The 17,527-nt window shown below is 40.3% G+C and overlaps 2 protein-coding genes across 4 annotated transcripts in view; one reads left to right on the top strand and one right to left on the bottom strand.

Moving 5' to 3' along the window:
* Positions 1–7,804, bottom strand: part of utp20 (UTP20 small subunit processome component) — a 28,896-nt gene extending 21,092 nt beyond the window's left edge. The window contains exons 1-18 of one of the 2 annotated variants that reach the window (XM_017302779.2): positions 7,459–7,804; positions 7,266–7,346; positions 7,120–7,186; positions 6,298–6,430; positions 6,001–6,189; positions 5,440–5,521; positions 5,210–5,347; positions 4,871–5,026; positions 4,651–4,791; positions 3,612–3,746; positions 3,449–3,526; positions 3,191–3,369; positions 2,672–2,797; positions 2,084–2,172; positions 1,774–1,879; positions 1,548–1,698; positions 647–709; positions 398–565 (exon numbers count right to left, since the gene is read on the bottom strand). In XM_017302779.2, the coding sequence (XP_017158268.2) occupies positions 398–565; positions 647–709; positions 1,548–1,698; positions 1,774–1,879; positions 2,084–2,172; positions 2,672–2,797; positions 3,191–3,369; positions 3,449–3,526; positions 3,612–3,746; positions 4,651–4,791; positions 4,871–5,026; positions 5,210–5,347; positions 5,440–5,521; positions 6,001–6,189; positions 6,298–6,430; positions 7,120–7,186; positions 7,266–7,346; positions 7,459–7,509 (2,133 nt within the window). In that variant the 5' untranslated portion in view covers positions 7,510–7,804. The remainder of the gene's footprint in view (positions 1–397; positions 566–646; positions 710–1,547; positions 1,699–1,773; positions 1,880–2,083; positions 2,173–2,671; positions 2,798–3,190; positions 3,370–3,448; positions 3,527–3,611; positions 3,747–4,650; positions 4,792–4,870; positions 5,027–5,209; positions 5,348–5,439; positions 5,522–6,000; positions 6,190–6,297; positions 6,431–7,119; positions 7,187–7,265; positions 7,347–7,458) is intronic. The other variant, XM_008401281.2, reaches the window with a different exon arrangement.
* A 716-nt stretch (positions 7,805–8,520) lies between these two features.
* Positions 8,521–16,558, top strand: slc5a8 (solute carrier family 5 member 8). 2 transcript variants are annotated; one of them, XM_081604160.1, is made up of 18 exons: positions 8,521–8,722; positions 10,193–10,638; positions 10,707–10,826; positions 11,742–11,807; positions 11,910–11,961; positions 12,068–12,135; positions 12,624–12,662; positions 12,994–13,109; positions 13,693–13,833; positions 13,914–14,043; positions 14,130–14,218; positions 14,336–14,445; positions 14,534–14,601; positions 14,699–14,785; positions 14,942–15,153; positions 15,240–15,340; positions 15,424–15,512; positions 15,585–16,558. In XM_081604160.1, exons 2-18 carry the CDS (start codon positions 10,399–10,401, stop codon positions 15,699–15,701), a joined length of 1,845 nt encoding a protein of 614 aa, XP_081460286.1. In that variant the 5' UTR covers positions 8,521–8,722; positions 10,193–10,398; the 3' UTR covers positions 15,702–16,558. The 2 variants fall into 2 exon arrangements, with proteins under 2 accessions (XP_081460286.1, XP_081460287.1); XM_081604161.1 differs by having other exon boundaries at positions 8,523–8,722; positions 10,193–10,629.
* Positions 16,559–17,527: the final 969 nt, after the last annotated feature.

Raw genomic sequence — 17,527 nt, 5'->3', positions numbered from 1 at the left:
GTCACATAAAGAAGTGTGATGTAAGGCATCACTAAACTACAGATGGTGACTTTATTTTTACATTTATTGACATTTATTTATTAATGCTTTCATTGAACAAATGGGGAAAAAGACCCATCAATCTATACAATAAGGACAGTTTTTGAGATCTTAAGTTCAACTGGAATTTATTGTGACAACAATAAGTCAAAACTCTTATCACAATAAATGATAACACAATAAATTCAAAGTCCCAAGGTGAGACTCCGTTAAAATGTAGAAAAACCGAGAAGAAAAGCACAAACATTACTTGTTTTGTTGTTCCGCCCCTCCCCCCACATTAATAATTGAATTCAAAAATACTTTATTGATCCCAAAGGGAAATGTTGCTACTGTAGGTGGTGATGGCAGCGGGTACCTGCTGGAAGGTGGCGGGCGGCCCCCGCGGCAGGCTGCACTGCACCAGGTCGTGCCTCAGCCTCCGCAGGTGGAGCAGCTTCTCCCTGTAGTCCTGCACCGACGCTGGGACCAGCTCGGCCAACAGGCAGACGGCGAACACCGACTGCGCCTCCGCACTCTCCTCATCCTGAAGAGAGAAAAATTAAAAAGGTTACCGACGCTTTAGCACCAGCGCAATGAGGCGACGCGAGTCAATCAGCAGCAATACCTCGCTCTGCGGCGGGAGCTCAGCCTCAAACTGGGAGAAGATCCTCAGCGTCAGCAGGCGGATCTGCGGGTGGAAATTAATTAATTGTTGCAAATAGGGAAGCAAATTATTCATATGTTTATCTAAAATTGATCTTGACTAATTGGTAAACGGCCATGTTCTTAAAAACCTGAGTTTTCTCTTGTAACAAGAGGGTTGACTGTCTTTCCATAACATGTAGGGTTACATTTTTTATAATGCTGAATTTTTAAAAAAGCAGGTTATAAACACATTTTAGTGTCAGTTGTGTTAAATACTGACTGACATTTAATTGTGGTTATCTCATGTGATTAAATGTATGCATATTTGCAACAAAACAGAAACTTTTTATTTTTCTGAATAGATAGATAAAAAATGTAATAAAATTTATGAAACACTAGCTCTCCCATGAACAGGGAGATGTTCAAGTACCGCCTGTGAAGAGGAGCATTGGCTTTATTGCCTTTATAGCAGAGCAATAATTTTTGGTTGAGAAGTTGAAACCGCTTCGCCATATAGCACGACTAAATGAGCGCTATTAATGTTTTAACTCAAGGAACATGTTAAGTGTTTCCATTTCAAAACAGAACCGTTTAAAGTGCATTTGGACTCCGTTTCGACTGTTTCTCTTTCCTGTTATGGGATAGCTCCGCCATTTTAAATTCTGTATCTGGCTCCGCTTAAGGATGACCAGTGGCGCCCTCTGCTGGGTGGCGGCCAAATTACACCACTAAAAGACGGTTTAAGCTGGCGTTATTAGTTATTATTGGCACTAATTTGAATCTAATAAACAATTAATCAACAATTAATTATAACTTGATAGATTTTTTTTGCACCGTTATAAAAATCAGTCAGAATATTTTTTGTTTAGGTGGAAACAAACCTTGGAAACGTTTGAGGAGAGGTTGGAGTGCAGTTTGTCGTAGATCTCCAGCAAGGCAGCGTGGGACAGATGCTCCGATGCGCCGCTGAGTGACAGGCGGGTGTAGTACAGGTCTCCCAGCAGCAGAGCCGACATGTCTGTGGGAAACCGCCTGCAGGAGCGACGGAGACGACGTTAAAGAGAAATATCATGTATAAAATTATTACAAAATAGAGGCTGCGCCTACCGCAGGACAGAATGGACCTTGTCCACAGGCAACACGGAGAGCAGCTCGGCAGAGCTGTCCAATGAGAGGAGGCAGCTCAGAGCCTGTCTGGCTACAAACAGAGCAGCTGGAAGAAGAAAACACATTCAGGCTTTGTTTACATCTCACAACAGGATTCGAAATTTAAAGACGAAATAATTAGCTAAACATTAATCTCCACAGGGTTCTCATGTAAAAACCTTTGCGCTACTTTTCATGACAGCGTGAAAACATCTTTCTACCGGATTATACAGCCCGGCTTGCCAGGAAAAACGCTGGCATGCCCGCATACCTTTTCCCATTTTCTCCGCCTCGATGTCCTGGAAAAGGTGATTTAGAAAAGCTGCTACAGAAGGGAGGACTGCAGCCGAAGACATAGGTCTAAAAACACAAAAATCAAAAAGAGAGACACAAGTACATAAACTGGACAAAACTGTTACAATATGGCAGATTCTCCCACTAGATGAAAGCTGCTGTGTGAGATTGGAGTTGTTTCTAGGTCTGTCACAATTACACATTTTGCTAGATGATACAATCTCCCAGCAATTATTGCGATAAACTATAATATTGTTCTGAGACCATTTCCAAGTAATATAATGATAGCAAGTTCGCCCTCTCTAAGATCAATACATTTTCATTTTGTAAAGAACACTCAACACTGGACCTGGAAGATATTTTAAATATGAAAAAATAAAAACACAACAACCAACAACTACAAATGAAATAAAAAATAAATACCACACACACAACCAAAATCATCTGTAAACAAGACTGGCCTTCAAAACATATCAGTCGCCAGAATGGAAATTATTGAGCTTGTTTTAATTTATTACGCGATTAATTGACCAACTGTTTATCGCGACAGGTTTTGTTGTTTTACCTGAGGTGCGGCAGCAGAACCAGGGCGGCCCAGGGCAGCGACAGGTCAGAGATGGGGCGCTCCTCTGGGAGTCTGATCAGGGACAGAACCAGCTCTGGAACCGTCTGCTGATCCGACTCCTTGCTGCTAAGAGAAAAAAAAAAAAACCCCATTGACTTTAATATGCTTTTTACTAGGATTCCATCTGATTCCATGTGACAAAGTTAACAGTAAACAATTAATCAATTGTGAAATTAGTTGACGATTAAGCAAGATTAATCCAATTAATTGATTACCAAATTAGCTGATGAATAATCATTATTAATCTGATTAATCAATCACTAACTTAGCTGACGATTAATCATGTTTAACTCTATGTTGTGGGAATCATTTTCTTTAGGGACAGTAAAGTTAGTCAGAGATCAGAAGATTAACTGAGCTAAATACAGGACAAGAACGACGTACAACCTGGGCTTCGGTTTTTACAAATATACAAAATCCTGATGGGACAGTGAGAAGCTTCTGGAAGTAATACCTCACCTGGTGATCTGACCGGTGAACAGAAGCGGGTAGGTTTCAAAGGCCATGGAGCCGTCGGTGGGGGGCGGGGCTTTGGCCAGGATCAGATCGACCAGCACGTGGAGAGCTCCGTGCCGCGACGGGGCGTCTCCGCGTCCCAGCAACCCGGCGGCGAAGCGCAGCAGGCTGGGGAGGAAGAGCTGGGAGCGGGTGCAGTCCGTAAGAGAGAGAAGGGACGGGAAACACAAGAGAGCGTGCAGGAAACCAGCGGAAACCCACCTGTTCAAACTGGTTCATGGTGAACATCTCCTTGGTGAACTCCAGGATCAGATCCTGCTGCAGCCTGCCGCCAAATATCTGGTGAGTAGATGGAGGGGACGAAGCAGATTTTAAGACAGAACGGGGGGACGGGAACGCTGAGGTTTTAGGTTTGCAGCTGCACCTTCTGGACCGTTTGTAGGATGAGCGCGCTGGGCAGGCGGAGGTTCTCCCCCAGCAGCAGAGAGGAAACGATCTGGAGGAGGAGGCGGGAGCAGGAGGCCGACAGGGAGGAGCCGTCTATCAGCCGCACGCACATCTGAGCATCAGACAGGCCAAGAAACAGACAGAAAGTTTTACCTTCATGGTTTGGAAGGGAGACATTTTAAGACCTTATAAGTAGGGCTGGCCGATTAATCGATTTTGCTGATAAATCAAATTTATCGGTTACTCAAATTTTTGGGTTTTGAAGATTTAATTATTGGAAATTCTGGATTTTTTTTTGCAGCTGTGCACTCAGTGGGTTTCCACAGTTCAAAGTGATGTCAGCACACTCAGGGCGGCCATCTTGTGTGACAAGCGTGTTTTACAAATTCTGTTTATTTGGACTTTGAAGTCAGATCAACTTGCTAACAAAATATTGTGGTTAAGACGCAGATTTTTTTTTTTAAATTCTGAGAATAAAGTCATAATATTACAAGAATAGTCGTATGGGAATAAAGTCGAACTAGCGTGAGAATAAAGTTTTATCCATTACCAGAATAAAGTCGGAATATTAGGAAACTTAAGTCTTTTAATCCTCATTTTCAGCAGCAGGATTTGCAACGACCGTGCAAACAACTGAGTCTAAGTGGAATAAAGAACCGCACGGACTACACTGGTCAGGTCAGATATGGATAATTCTAGAAGATTATTTCTCAAAACGTTTTCCTTGTAATTTTAGAACTTATAAAACACTAAATATTTATTTGTATTCTGCTAATATTAAGACTAAATTCTCAGTTAAACCAAAATTCTTGTGGTGTAGCTAGAATACTTCAACTGACAGAAGGGATGACTGAAACAAAAGCCACTTTTTGAAAATATTTTCTGTCCTTTTTAAATAATTTTTGAAAGAAAGCAAAAAAAATAAGTAAATAAAAATGAAATAAATTGTTAGTTATATTTTGAAGCTACATCGCCCAGCTCTGCTTATAAGCCAACCAATCCGAACGCTCGGTAACCTCGCAGACTGTCTCCGGGTTGGTGACTTTAGCTCCACCCCTGTGGGACACCAGGGTGTGGAGAACAAACAGCAGCCTCTCCAGCTGCTCCGCTGCCTCATCCGTTTTCCCGGCGGCTTCTGACAGCTCCTCCACACTGACCTGAGACAGGAGGACACGTGAATCACAACCTCCAGCTCTAAAACATCGAGTGGGTTTCTCTTTGCAACAAAGGTCTGACCTGCAGCGACTCCCATAGAACCAGGAAGTGCTCCTTGTCTACATAGCTGGCAGCCGCCTGGACCATGTGATCCAGAGCGTCCCTGACGGCATTCCAAGGCAGAGAGAGACCCCGGCTGGTTGTGGGGCCGAGCTTCCGCCACGCCACAGGAAGAGCCTAAAGAGGGTTAAAATATGAATCTTAATGCAGCTCTATAAATAAAATCACAGATTAATGCATTTATCACATACTGTTATGTGCCATTTATTCCACATTATATCACATCAAGGCCTTCTTGGAACATGATGCAGAATGTCTCGTCTCAAATGCGAGAAAGGAAGCTAAAAAAACATGACTTACTGTGGCGGCGCAGGAGTGGAACATCTTCCGGACGCCTTTGCACATCTGGAAGAGCAGCTGACCTGCGCCCTTCACCTTGTCAGGGTGCTGATCCAGGTCTGAGAACATGTGATTCAGCAAAGCGTCGAGATCTGGAACCTGTCAAAAAAAAAAACAAACAACATAATAATAAACGTGTACTTAAAGAGAAAGAAAACTACACAGTATTTGTGAAGTGTAAAGTGACCCACCTTTCTCATCAAGAAAGAGAAGCTCTCGGCCGCAAAGTTGCGGATGTGCTCTTTCTTGTGTGCCAGCAGCGTGCTGTAAAGACTGTGGAAAGAAGGCGTCGCTTTAAAACAGTAAAATCAGCTGCTTAAGTTTGCAAACAATAATCCGTAAAGGCTGCTGCAGAAACGCACACATTGCTTTTAGAACAAGGGTTAAATAGGAAAGTCGGGGGGAAAGAAATAAATGAGAATATTGTCATTTTGAACTAAAATAATATAGTATAATTATATAGTATAGTGACTCAAAGGTAAAACAAAACTTTAATTCAACACTGGAACTAGAAAGAATATTAAATAACCAAAATAAACAAACAATAATTAAAACAACAATAATTTAAAATGTATTATGACCAAAATTGCATTTCAAAAAATAATGATTCAGCTTAGACAAGGAAGACAGGCTAAAGTGGCAGGTTGTGCAAACTTCAATTCTCTCAAAATGCCAACTTTTGAACAACATTAAATGAAAACAATTCATTTTAATTTGTCACGCAATTAAATTGTGAGAGGATTAATCATCACCTGTAAATGTTGGTCATGTCCTTCACCATGACCCTCCACAGGTACTTATAGAGGTAGGAGAGGCAGGTGAAAGCCCACTCCAGCACCTCCGTGTCCTTGGTGTCCAGCAGGGAGGTGAGCAGGAGGAAAAAGTCGGGGAAGTGGGGATAAAAGTCGGTCTGGAGGTCTCTGGCCAGCTGCACCACCAGACTGGAGAGAAGGAATGACAATGGATTACAAAAAAAAAGATTAAAATGTTGGTGTGCGGAACTTAAATACACCTGATAGAATGTTGGATTGGGAGGGTGGAAAGCTTACTCAAGCAGAGGCTGGTAGGCCAAACTGTTCTTGACTGCCAGGTGAGTTTTCAGGCTTTCCACTATGGCCTTCTGGTGGAAAACCAGCATGTTGAAGGACTGGCTCTTGTTGGACACCTCTTTTAAAAATGCAGCTGAGAAGAAAAAAAAAAGAAAGAGAGAGACATCACTAGTTGCTTTTTCATTACAAATGTGTGCAAATATTTTTCTATATTCCAATGTCAAGAAAAAAAAACAAAAACAAAGAGAAAACACAATTTAGCAAATCCAGTGTTTCAATTAAGTTAGAAATTTAATTAAAATAATGCGTGAATAAGCTTGTTCATAATATAAACTAATTCAAAAATAATGGCAGCAATGGATGCAATAAATAGTTACATGAAATACATAATATCCTGCCATGGCGCTCATATCTATCCATCTGACATCAGAGGAGAAATCTACATCTTATTCAGACAATGCTGTGTTTTGTGGAAATTGTAGTCTTCTGTATTATAGGAGAGCTTTGGATTCAACATGTTGGAATGACACACAACTTCCCAAAAAACAAAAACAAACCATTATCATCCTCTTATTACTTCCTGTCCTCTTTTTCGTAGTTTTTGCCAGTAGTAACTTCCTGTTAATTGCATGACTCCTGTGATGCGATAAAGATGTTTTCATTGGCTGAGAAACTACCTAACCCAAGCATCAAACAGTTTTCTTTTTTAATAATAAAAAAAAAGATGTTTCACTGGGGATGGTTAGTTTGCGTTGGTTTTCGTTTCGCTACGTTTGCGAAGCATAGTGAACCTAAAAATATGATGTGGGATTTTTTACTCACTGAAATGCTCTGTTAAGTTGAGGTCTTTCCATTTTGTTAGGCCCTCTGAAAAGTAAGTCTCTACCTCCTGTGAAGAAAGCAAAAACCTGCAGTCAGATAAAAACAGTGGAGCTCAGTCAGACGGAGAGGAACTGTGGGGATCGAACCTCAGCGTAAGCTCCAGTTCTGTCGATTCGGTGGATGACATTAATGTTCACATTGGCGAGTCGTTCAGCAAATGTGAGAAACTGAAAAGAAATAAGACACGATTGAAAATAGTGATAAATAAATACCTACTCTCATTCGGCTTATTAAAAAACCCTATTAGCATCATGCTACATCCAGTTCCCAGACTCTCACCCTGTAGGTATTCTCGGATTTGTGATACGAAGACTTGGATTTCATCTTCATTTTGCTTGCTAACAGAGGGAAATGTATTCCAGAAGCAGATAAATATTTCACCGTGTTATACGGGCTGCAGTTTCTCTCTTTAGCTGCGGGTAATACTACAACTGTTTACACACACGCCGACACATGGGAGCAGCCATGTTGGACAAAGCATTGTGGGTAAAATAGAAAAAAAAAAGAAGCTCCTCGTGGCGGAAACAAAGATGATAAAACAGAGAGAACGTGACTCATATAACTTCCGGGTTCGTTTGTTGCTTCGCCTTTGTCCTTTTTTTTTGGTCTTTTTACATTAAGACACGGATTTAAAAGTTGTTTATTAGTTTATGAGCATCTAATAATTTTTATTTGTCATTCTATTGTAGTCTGCATATGAATTTGGTTTAGTACGGTGTTGTTTTTTAAGACAACAAGTGTGTGTTCAGTAGAGATGCATCAATCAAATGTTAATATCTTTCCTGATGTTGGAAAAACAAATCTACATTCTAGTGACGGTGTGACTGACCCATAGACATGAATATGGACAGATCCATGAGGAAAGATCTAGTCAAGTCTAATTATATGCTTTGTGCTCTGAGCTTTGTCATGCTTTGTTGTTTATTTCACATTACGTTCAGAATTTGTGGACTTTCTGAAGCATGTGAAAGAAGGTTTTAAGTGTGTTGCACTGATGCAGAGTTATCAATACATTTGTATTTGAGTACATTTTGGTCTGTATTAAAAAAAATAAATAAATTCAGTCGATTCAGCACTGACTTTCTTTATCGGATTGATATCGGCCGATACTAAACCTCAGGTATCTGTATGGTTACTGGAAGTGAAATTTTTATTTTATTTTATTTATTTTTTAACCTCCAATCAATAAAGCACTTTGAATTGCCTTGTTGCTGAAAATATACCTTTGTGTACTTTATAGTCAAAGTGGTTTTGGCCTTGGGTAGGTGAGGGCTGCGCTACATGTTGCTTTGGGGTTTTGTGTGTGTGTGTGTGTGTGTGTGTGTGTGTGTGTGTGTGTGTGTGTGTGTGTGTGTGTGTGTGTGCGTGTGTGTGTGTGTGAGCTGTAGGTTGAGTCACTGATGAGTTGGAGCTATCCTCGTGGGTCAGCCACTAAGGGAAGGTTCACCACTGTTACGCGTTTCCTACATTTACAGGTAATGACTCTCACGGTGGTTCACCTCAGTCCCAAATCTTTGGGAACAGCTTTGGAACCCTGATGAAGGTCAGTCGCTTTGTCTCTCCACTGTTTTAAAATTTCTTTTGATAAGGTCATGGTTTTTATACGCCTATTTTTTTTATTTATTTAATTTTTTTAGATATTTCTCAGCTTGATTTATGTAATCAGGCTGGTTCTAACAGGGGAGGCTTTTCATTTTTTCCAAATATATTAAAATTGCTTCGAAACATTAAAATGTGCAAAAAGATATAGGGAATAAATGTCTGCAACACTTTTGTATCTTTCAAACATTTCCATTTTCATTTATGCATATTAAAAACAGTAACAACAACAACAAAAATATGTGCTCAATATTCTATTAAGATCATAAAAGGAATTTGGGTAAATTGCATCCTTAAATTGAATATGAGGGAGTGCAGCCAAAGCATTATTTTTTTTTTAATCTTAACAAAGGACGCATCCTGTCTAGCATCCAACTGTGTTATTACAGCAATAAAACCTTAATTTTAAGACCAGAACTTGCTTGGGTTTTAACCAAACTTTGAAAGATTCAGTGCCTTACCAAGGCGTTTGCACCTAAACTTCTGTGGTTAATGTGTGTTTCTTTTCCTGAAAACACACATTAACCACAGAAGTTACAAACATGTTTTTTAAATGAGTGTGGTTTTCTTTTGTAATCTAGAATGCCGCTGCCTTGGTGGGCATGGTTAGTTTGCATCGGTCTGATAAAACCCCTTATAAATGCAGTAGGATTTGGTGCTACAGCGGATCAAAATGTGAAGAAATATTTCAAGGAATAATAGAAGTTTCGGCTCTGAATAGCACACCTTTGTTTATTGAATTTTTTTATAAATTGTGTTCAGATTGAAAAGTCACACATGAACCATACAAAATCATATTTGCACTTACATTTTTTTTTTTTTATCATTAAAAAAATTCCAGTTACTGGAAATAGCGTGTTTTGCACTAATTAATCTTGATTCCGGACGCACATGCTTAATCAAGTTTTTTTTTTCCTTGCACATTCCAAAAATATCATTCATAAACGTATCTTAAGAAATCTTAAGTTTACTCAACCGCCTAGCTGAGTCGTCTGACCTCCTTATCAGCTGCTATGGGAACACCGCGGTCTGCTACACGGGATAAGACATTACAATGCAGCATCTTTCAGCAGAAAACACATCGAAAATAGCGCAAATGACACAAAAAGTGTCATTTTGTCATTGCTTGTGGGAGAAAAAATACATAAAAAAATTAACGCAGGTAATTTTTTCGTGTGAAAATATTTGAACTTTGATTTTTTTGATATCGCAAATATTTCTTGACCTGTTGGCTACACAATGAGCTCTCTCTCTCTTTCTCTCTCTCTCTCTCACACACACACACACACACACACACACACACACACACACACACACACACACACACACACACACACACACACACACACACACACACACACACACACACACACACACACCTTTACTCATGCTCACACACTCGCTCACATAAAAGGTTTCGGTCTGTGGTCCTGCTCTCAGCTCAGTGTTGAGTGAGCAGGTGATGTGCCGCCAGGACTTCCATTTATCCACAGAGGGACTGCCTGTTTCTCAATAATAATAATTGAAAGAAAAAACACAGGGGAGGAATTGAGTTGCTTTCTAAGCAGATTGTTTACACACACAAAAAAAAAAAAGAAAAGAAAAGAAATAAAGAAAAGAATGTCAGGGATCTCTGTAGCCGGTTCCTTTGCTGTAGCAGACTATGTGGTTTTTGCGGTCATGCTGCTGGTGTCCGCCGCCGTCGGGGTCTACTTCGCCTGGACCGACAGGAGACAGCGCAGCGCCGGGGACTTCCTGACGGGGGGCCGCAGGCTGACCGCCCTGCCCGTCTCCATGTCCCTGTCTGCCAGCTTCATGTCGGCCATCACAGTGCTGGGGAACCCAGCCGAGGTGAGACAGGTGGGACGGACGTGTTCAGAAACGAGCTTCGTCCTTCGCCGTCCTAACAGGTTCCAACTCGTGCGCAGGTGTACCGCTACGGAGCCAGCATCGCGTTTTACGCCGTCTCCTACGTCTTCACAATGGTGATAACCTCCGAGGTCTTCCTGCCGGTCTTCTACAAGCTGAGCATCACGAGCACGTATGAGGTCAGAGTGGTTTCAACTTGTGGTGTTTTGTCGTTTTTTGTCACCCGTGTGGCTCGCTCGTGTTCCTGGCGTGCTTAAGTGACACGTTTAAAGGCCTTACAGGAATTCAATTATCCAAAAAAAAAAAAAAATGTTTGTCACGGTATTTCTTATTCAACTTAGAGTCTACTGTAAGGGAAAGGTGTTTTATGATTAAGAAAAAAACACATCTTATAAATGTTAGCTTACTAGAACAAGGTTCAGAACCAAATGGAAATTGTGTTTTTATGTTTTCAGAATATAATATAGAATTTAATCAAATTATGGGAAAGATTTAAGCTGTTTTTATGACATTTTGTCTTCCAAATTAATAAAAAAAAAACCCATTTAACTAGGGGCACTATGTGATTTATTAGGAGAGTGGTGTATCATAAATGAAGAATATAGTTGTTGTAAAAGTTTCTCTAAGTTTCGATTGTTCACAAATTTTGCTTCTTTTTTTAAGTTTGTCTAAGTTTAAGATGTCATAATACAACGAAGCACTGTTTTTCAGAAGTACAATTATAGTTTTGTTCGTCTCAAACTGCATTTTGCAGACAAATATTTTGGGTTTTGATCTAATCATGCATGTTAATGTCTGATTTTTCAAGTTCCCAGTCGGAATAACAACAACAAAAAAGGGAGGAGACAGGGGGAAGCTCAGTGGAGCCCACGATGTCACTCTGCCTGTTCCATTTGGAACATTTGATCATTTTCACCATTAGAGCCTGTTTTATACTTATATAAATCTCATTATTTGTCAAGGTTATGACAGAGGGGGGAAAAAAAGAAGAAAAAAAAAACTTTGGATGAACTAAAACAACTGCAATCCCTGGAAGGATGAATGTTGGGATGTTGAAGTCATATTTTCTTTCTTTTGGGCCTGTTTCCATCTAGTACCTGGAGCTGCGTTTCAACAGAGCGACCCGTCTGATGGGAACCATGCTCTTCATTGTTCAGACAGTGAGTGTTGGGCCAGTGAGCACGTAATTACAGCTCACTCTGGGTAAAAGCACAAACCTGTCTCCTGCTGCCGGGGGATTTTTGTTGTTGTTGTTGTTACAGATTCTTTATACTGGAATTGTCATCTACGCTCCGGCTCTCGCTTTGAACCAAGGTATGCGGTTAGATTCATGAGTTGTTCTTAGCCCTTCTTGGCTTTGTCCAGATGACTGACCGCGGTTTCATAAGCTTTCTCTCTCTCTCTCTGTCTCCTGCTGCAGTGACTGGTTTGGATCTGTGGGGCGCTGTAATTTCAACGGGAGTGGTCTGTACTTTTTACTGTACAATGGTGAGCATTGAAACATGCAAGTTAATGTAAAAAAAAAAAAAAAAATGTCGAACGTCACAAAAGTCAAATTATGGCCATTATAGACAGAAAAAGAAGACTACGTTTCTGGAGAATAAAAAGATATTAATCTCAGAAATGATCTAGAATGAACAAGGAAATTTATAAATTTGAAAAGTGGAAAATGTGCTAAAAAGACTCATTCGTTTTTAAGAAAGTTCTGAGTTTCAAAAAGTCGAAAATGTGAGACTGACATTTTTGAGAATTTTTGTCTTTGGAAACTCAGAAATTTCCACGTTTTTTCTCGACATTTCTGAGTTTTTCTCTCAACTTTTCAAAGTGAGAAATGTTCCTGTTTTTTCTGCTAAATTTTTTCGATTTTTCTTTTTTTGGCTGAAATTCACTCCTCCTTCTTTTCTATCTACATTAGACCTAATGCGTCTTCATCCACAGCTAATTTACAAATTTGCTTGTGCTTTCCATTGGTGCAGGGCGGCTTAAAGGCAGTGGTGTGGACTGATGTAATTCAGGTAGGAATTTTTCAAGGAAAACATTTTTGTTTTTACACCCCGCTAAAATAATATAAGACACATAAAGAAGTAACCTGACTACATATAGAACAACGTGTCATATTGTTTGCTGGTTTTGCTTGTACCACAACTCTTGGACAAAGACTTAAACTTCCAATTGCTTTTGTCTTGATACTTTTCCATAAGGTCGGATTAATGAACAGCAGAATGTTTTGCTACTTTGTGATTGCCAATCAAGTATAATCGTAATAAAATACACCAAAGTAATGCAACAAAAAGGGCATAAATGTATTTGTGAGGCAATGTATAACAGGTCATTTTCTCCCTTTAGCTTGGTGTCATGCTTGCGGGTTTCCTCACTGTCATCATCCGGTCTGTAGTCTTACAAGGCGGATTCATCAACATCATCTCTGACTCACAGCAGGGAGGAAGACTAAATCTTCTGGAGTGAGTATGGCAGACTACCAAATTCAGAGACTGGCCACCTCAACTGGGTTTGTGTATAAACTTCAAGAGTTCAGCGTCTTTGCTGGATTCCTTCAGCGAAGACGAAATCTTTACTAGAAGCTTCCTTTATACACCTATAATGTGAGTTTTGCTGACTTTGTGGGAATAAACCACACAGTTTAAAAATATTGACTGACTAGGTGTGTAGTTGAGGTTTTCTGGTTTTACATGAGGATCATTCACCGACCTGGTTGCAGAAAGGGTGTTTACCGACTCATCTCTAGACGCCTTTTCATTCACGTAGCCGCTTATCAGCAGCAGAGTCCCGAGATCCTGCACCAGAAAACCTAAGGACCCACTCACACTACGACATATTCAGACGCTAAACAGATCAATGATTTTTGATAAACGTTTGTACTTATGAAACCTGAATAAAAATATCAACTGACATATTCACAAATTATTTGTCCTGATTCAGCACCCGAGAGATTAGAAAACACAGTTAATAAAAAGTTCATGACAATTAACAAACTATAAATTTCAGGAACGTCCGAAGTAATCTCCTCCCTACTTTTCCCATCAGCTTTGATCCAAACCCGCTGAGGAGACACACGTTTTGGACTCTGTCTATCGGAGGGGCATTCATTTGGCTCAGCATCTATGGGATCAACCAGGCACAGGTTCAAAGATACATCGCCTGCAAGAGCATGACTCAAGCCCGACTGTAAGTTCTGCTCTCCAAAGGCACAAGTTCATCGGAGCGGGTCATTAGAGCTTTTCATCTGATGTTTCTCTTTGTTCTAGTGCCTTGTTCATCAACTTGTTGGGGCTTTGGTCCATTTTACTGAGCTCAGTGTTCGCAGGAATGTGTCTGTTCTCAGTCTATAAAAGTTGTGACCCCTGGACCACTGGACTCATTTCTGCTCCTGATCAGGTACGGGTTCATCAATGCATGAACCGATTTCTTTGTGTATGTGTGTGAAGTCTCCAATGACGATGGATCTTTTGATGACACCCTAGCTGATGCCATATTTAGTGATGGACATCTTGGGCGGCTATCCTGGCCTTCCTGGACTGTTTGTTGCGGCAACTTACAGCGGATCTCTGAGGTTCATAGCTATCTTTGAAAGCTCAGATATACACAGATTTCTTTTCTTGTGTTCACTACAGCCTCTTTCTTGGAGTTTGTCTTCCATGTCTTATATGTTATGTGTTTGCATCCTCAGCACTGTGTCTTCCAGCATCAATGCACTTGCCGCAGTGACAGTTGAGGACATCATAAGACCGTACACCAACTTTTCGGAAAAGCGCCTGACCTGGATATCAAAGGGAATGAGTAAGTGGATAATTGCTACTAATAAAACAAGTTGGGAGTTTAAAACTTTGATCGCCGACATGAAAGGATTTACCATTGTTGTCTGCAGGTTTTTTCTATGGGATTTTATGCATTGGAATGGCTGGACTAGCCTCTTTTATGGGAGGAATCTTGCAGGTAGCAATCTGCCCAAGCAGTTTTCATTGGTTTAATTATGCCAAGACATGTGTCATGGTTTATAATAAGAACAATTTGCTTGATATGTTTTAAACAGGCAGCCGTCAGTATTTTTGGGATCATTGGTGGCCCTTTGCTTGGCTTGTTCACGCTGGGGATTCTATGTCCACTGGCCAACTCTAAAGTAAGTCTGGTTTCATGTAGATGTAGCCTTTTGGTATTACAGTTCTAGTAAACCATTGGTCTGAAGTCATTTTTTAAAATGATGTAATCTTAGATTTCTTGTGGTTTCTGTACGTCATTGGTTTCTGAAAGGCTGCCCTATTGTTCTGTCTTCCAGGGAGCTTTATCAGGTCTTTTGTCAGGCATGGCGTTATCTCTTTGGGTGGGCATTGGAGCTCAGATATACCCTCCGTCCAATGCCTTGAGTCAACCTCTACCTCTATCCACTGAGGGATGCAATTTCACTACGGCCCATGGCTCGAATTTTACCTCCAGCACTTTACCAATCCAGAACTTCACATCAGTGGCCCCAGTCCACCATGGTGACAAGTAGGTGTTTGAAAATATTGGTCTCTGACTCTCCAGTTTGGCTTAACTTACTTTCATAACACTTACGTGAAATGTTCTCTCACCAGGTCCGTGCTGACCGACTTGTACTCTCTGTCCTATCTGTACTTCAGTCCATTGGGAACCATCACAGCAATCGGCGTAGGACTGGTCGTCAGCGTCTTGACAGGCAAATTGATCTTTCTCTTAAGTCAACTTTTATCTCTTACCGAGACTTTGTGATGCTCATTTGTCTGTTTTTGTGCGTTCAAGGAGGTTGCAAACTCAAAGTGGAGCCGAGGCTTATCTTAAAGAAGGAGGACACAACCATTTACCATTTCATCAAAATGTTTACAGGCAGAGTGAGTACTGCTGCACAGAGAAAAATTACACCCACGCTCTTATGAGATACTGAACTTCTGCATCCTGTTTAGATCAAGCGACGAAGTGGACATCTGGACCTGAAGAAGGACAGAGAGATGGCGTTTGGCAATGCTAATCCCGCTTTTAGCGATTTTGAGCTGGACCTTGCAAAAAGCGGACTTTCTTGATGAAATGAAACCAATGTTTGGTCAACAATTTGGAGCGTTTAATTATTTTTGTCCAGTCTCATTAAAAGGAATGCCAGTAAAGAATGAGAGAATATATAGGATCGGTAGTAACTGTAATTATATTTGCTGAAAGCCTTGGTTTCTGGGGTTCTTTTGTACAATTGAGAAGGCTTATACCTGCCGTTTGTACAAAATGTACACAATTCTAGCATTGTTTCACAGACTGGCCAAAGTGTTACAGCTTAGATAGTTATTGCCAAAGTAGTGCGTGTTTGAGAGAAATCATACCCATTCCTCAGCATGCTTACTCGGTGTACCTGTCAGGAATGCTTTGATAACATACAAAAATACTCTGCTGGACAGCTTGTTTCATTCTAGTGCCATTCAGAGTAGGTTCTGTGCACAACAAGGACTTCTGGTGACATTAGGAGATTGTCTGAATGAACAGTTTCATGTTGATTGTGAGCAGACACACTGGGGAAATAAAAGAAAGACCTGCCAAGGAACTGGGCAGGTTACACATAAACTTCCTTGCTTGTTTCTAGGTCTTGGTGATCTGTCTAGAATGATCATGTCACCTGTTGCTCCCCGTCATAAAGTGACAGACCAGTTTGTCTTTCTTTACCCCAATGAAACCGTCTGCCGGATATGTTTTTGTGATTCAAGACATTTCCACTCTAAATGTTATGTAATTTGATGATTGTGCAATGACTGAGTATTCCATAAAGGTTTGAGAAACCCAGAACATCCTTGCTCCCTTTATAGGTTTTACCTAATTCATTGATGAACGCGAAAGAACAACCAGCTCTCCAACAGCAGGAGAGTACAGGTGAGTTTTATAACAACCCCAATTTGGGGTTGACCTTTGGCCTTAGATCAAGTGGATATCTCTATCCAGATGATATTCGTTTCCTCATAATCCTGTCTATTTTGTGAAGTACCCAAATCCTTCCTGCATCAAAACACTCCACTGGTTTATCTTAAATAACTGACATATTTATAGAGAGAAATCTCAATTTAAATATCCTTGGTACCTGGATAGTGGCCTCTAAGCCAATATTTTTTTTTGTCCTCCACTTTCACACACGAATAGTCCTTTCATTCAAGAACTGAGGTAGGGGCTGAGAGCGCAGAGAATAGGTAAATGGCGCCATCTACTGGAGGATAACGACTTTGCAACAACCAAATGTTTTTAAAAAAATGGATGGAACTTATTTACATGCCATAAATAAGAATTAGATGCGACAAACACCATAACATGCTTGTTTTATGTAGGTAGCACTTTGATCCGTTGCTACTTCTAGACAAAATATTTTGGAATAAAATTTTACTCCAAAAGACATTTGTTTTTGTTGCACGTCTCAATCCAATTATCCACCCAGTAACTTCTTCCCTCAACTTAGATTTGTTCTCAAACATAAACTCTCCCCAAATCCTTGACTTTATTTTGTTTTTTCTAAAAGTTTTTAGTTTAATTTGGGTTGTTACCCAAATGTCATAATTAAACCTGGTTGTGTATTTGGGAGAAATCAGAAATAATTCAAAATTCAATTTAAGCCAAATCCCAGGCTAACCCATCCTTTCCCAAAAAAGTCCACAAATAGGAAAATTAAAAACAAATCTCCAAAACAAACTTAAAAAAATCTGATGACAACTGCTGATCTTCAACAAATATGTCAACCCCCCCCGCCTTTTTTAAATTTTTTTTTAAGAACCACAAGTTGCATCAGGATTTAATTGCGTGGCTCAGTGTTTACAGCTCGTTTGTCATCAGAGTGCAAAGAAGGAACTGCGGAATAAATTCGGCTACATTAGAACATTTTAAA

Source organism: Poecilia reticulata, chromosome 23 (genome assembly GCF_904066995.2).
Source record: "Poecilia reticulata chromosome 23, P_reticulata-male-v2, whole genome shotgun sequence".
NCBI classification, from domain to species: Eukaryota; Metazoa; Chordata; class Actinopteri; order Cyprinodontiformes; family Poeciliidae; genus Poecilia; species Poecilia reticulata.
This window is presented reverse-complemented; position numbering and strand designations above follow the sequence as displayed.

What these genes read in the sequence shown, in the direction of transcription:
- slc5a8 (XM_081604160.1), top strand. Translation starts at nt 10,399, where the DNA reads ATGTCAGGGATCTCTGTAGCCGGTTCCTTTGCTGTAGCAGACTATGTG. An exon ending in GGCTCTCGCTTTGAACCAAG is followed by an intron (nt 11,962 to 12,067) that starts GTATGCGGTTAG and finishes CTCCTGCTGCAG; the next exon opens with TGACTGGTTTGGATCTGTGG. An exon ending in TTATGGGAGGAATCTTGCAG is followed by an intron (nt 14,602 to 14,698) that starts GTAGCAATCTGC and finishes TGTTTTAAACAG; the next exon opens with GCAGCCGTCAGTATTTTTGG.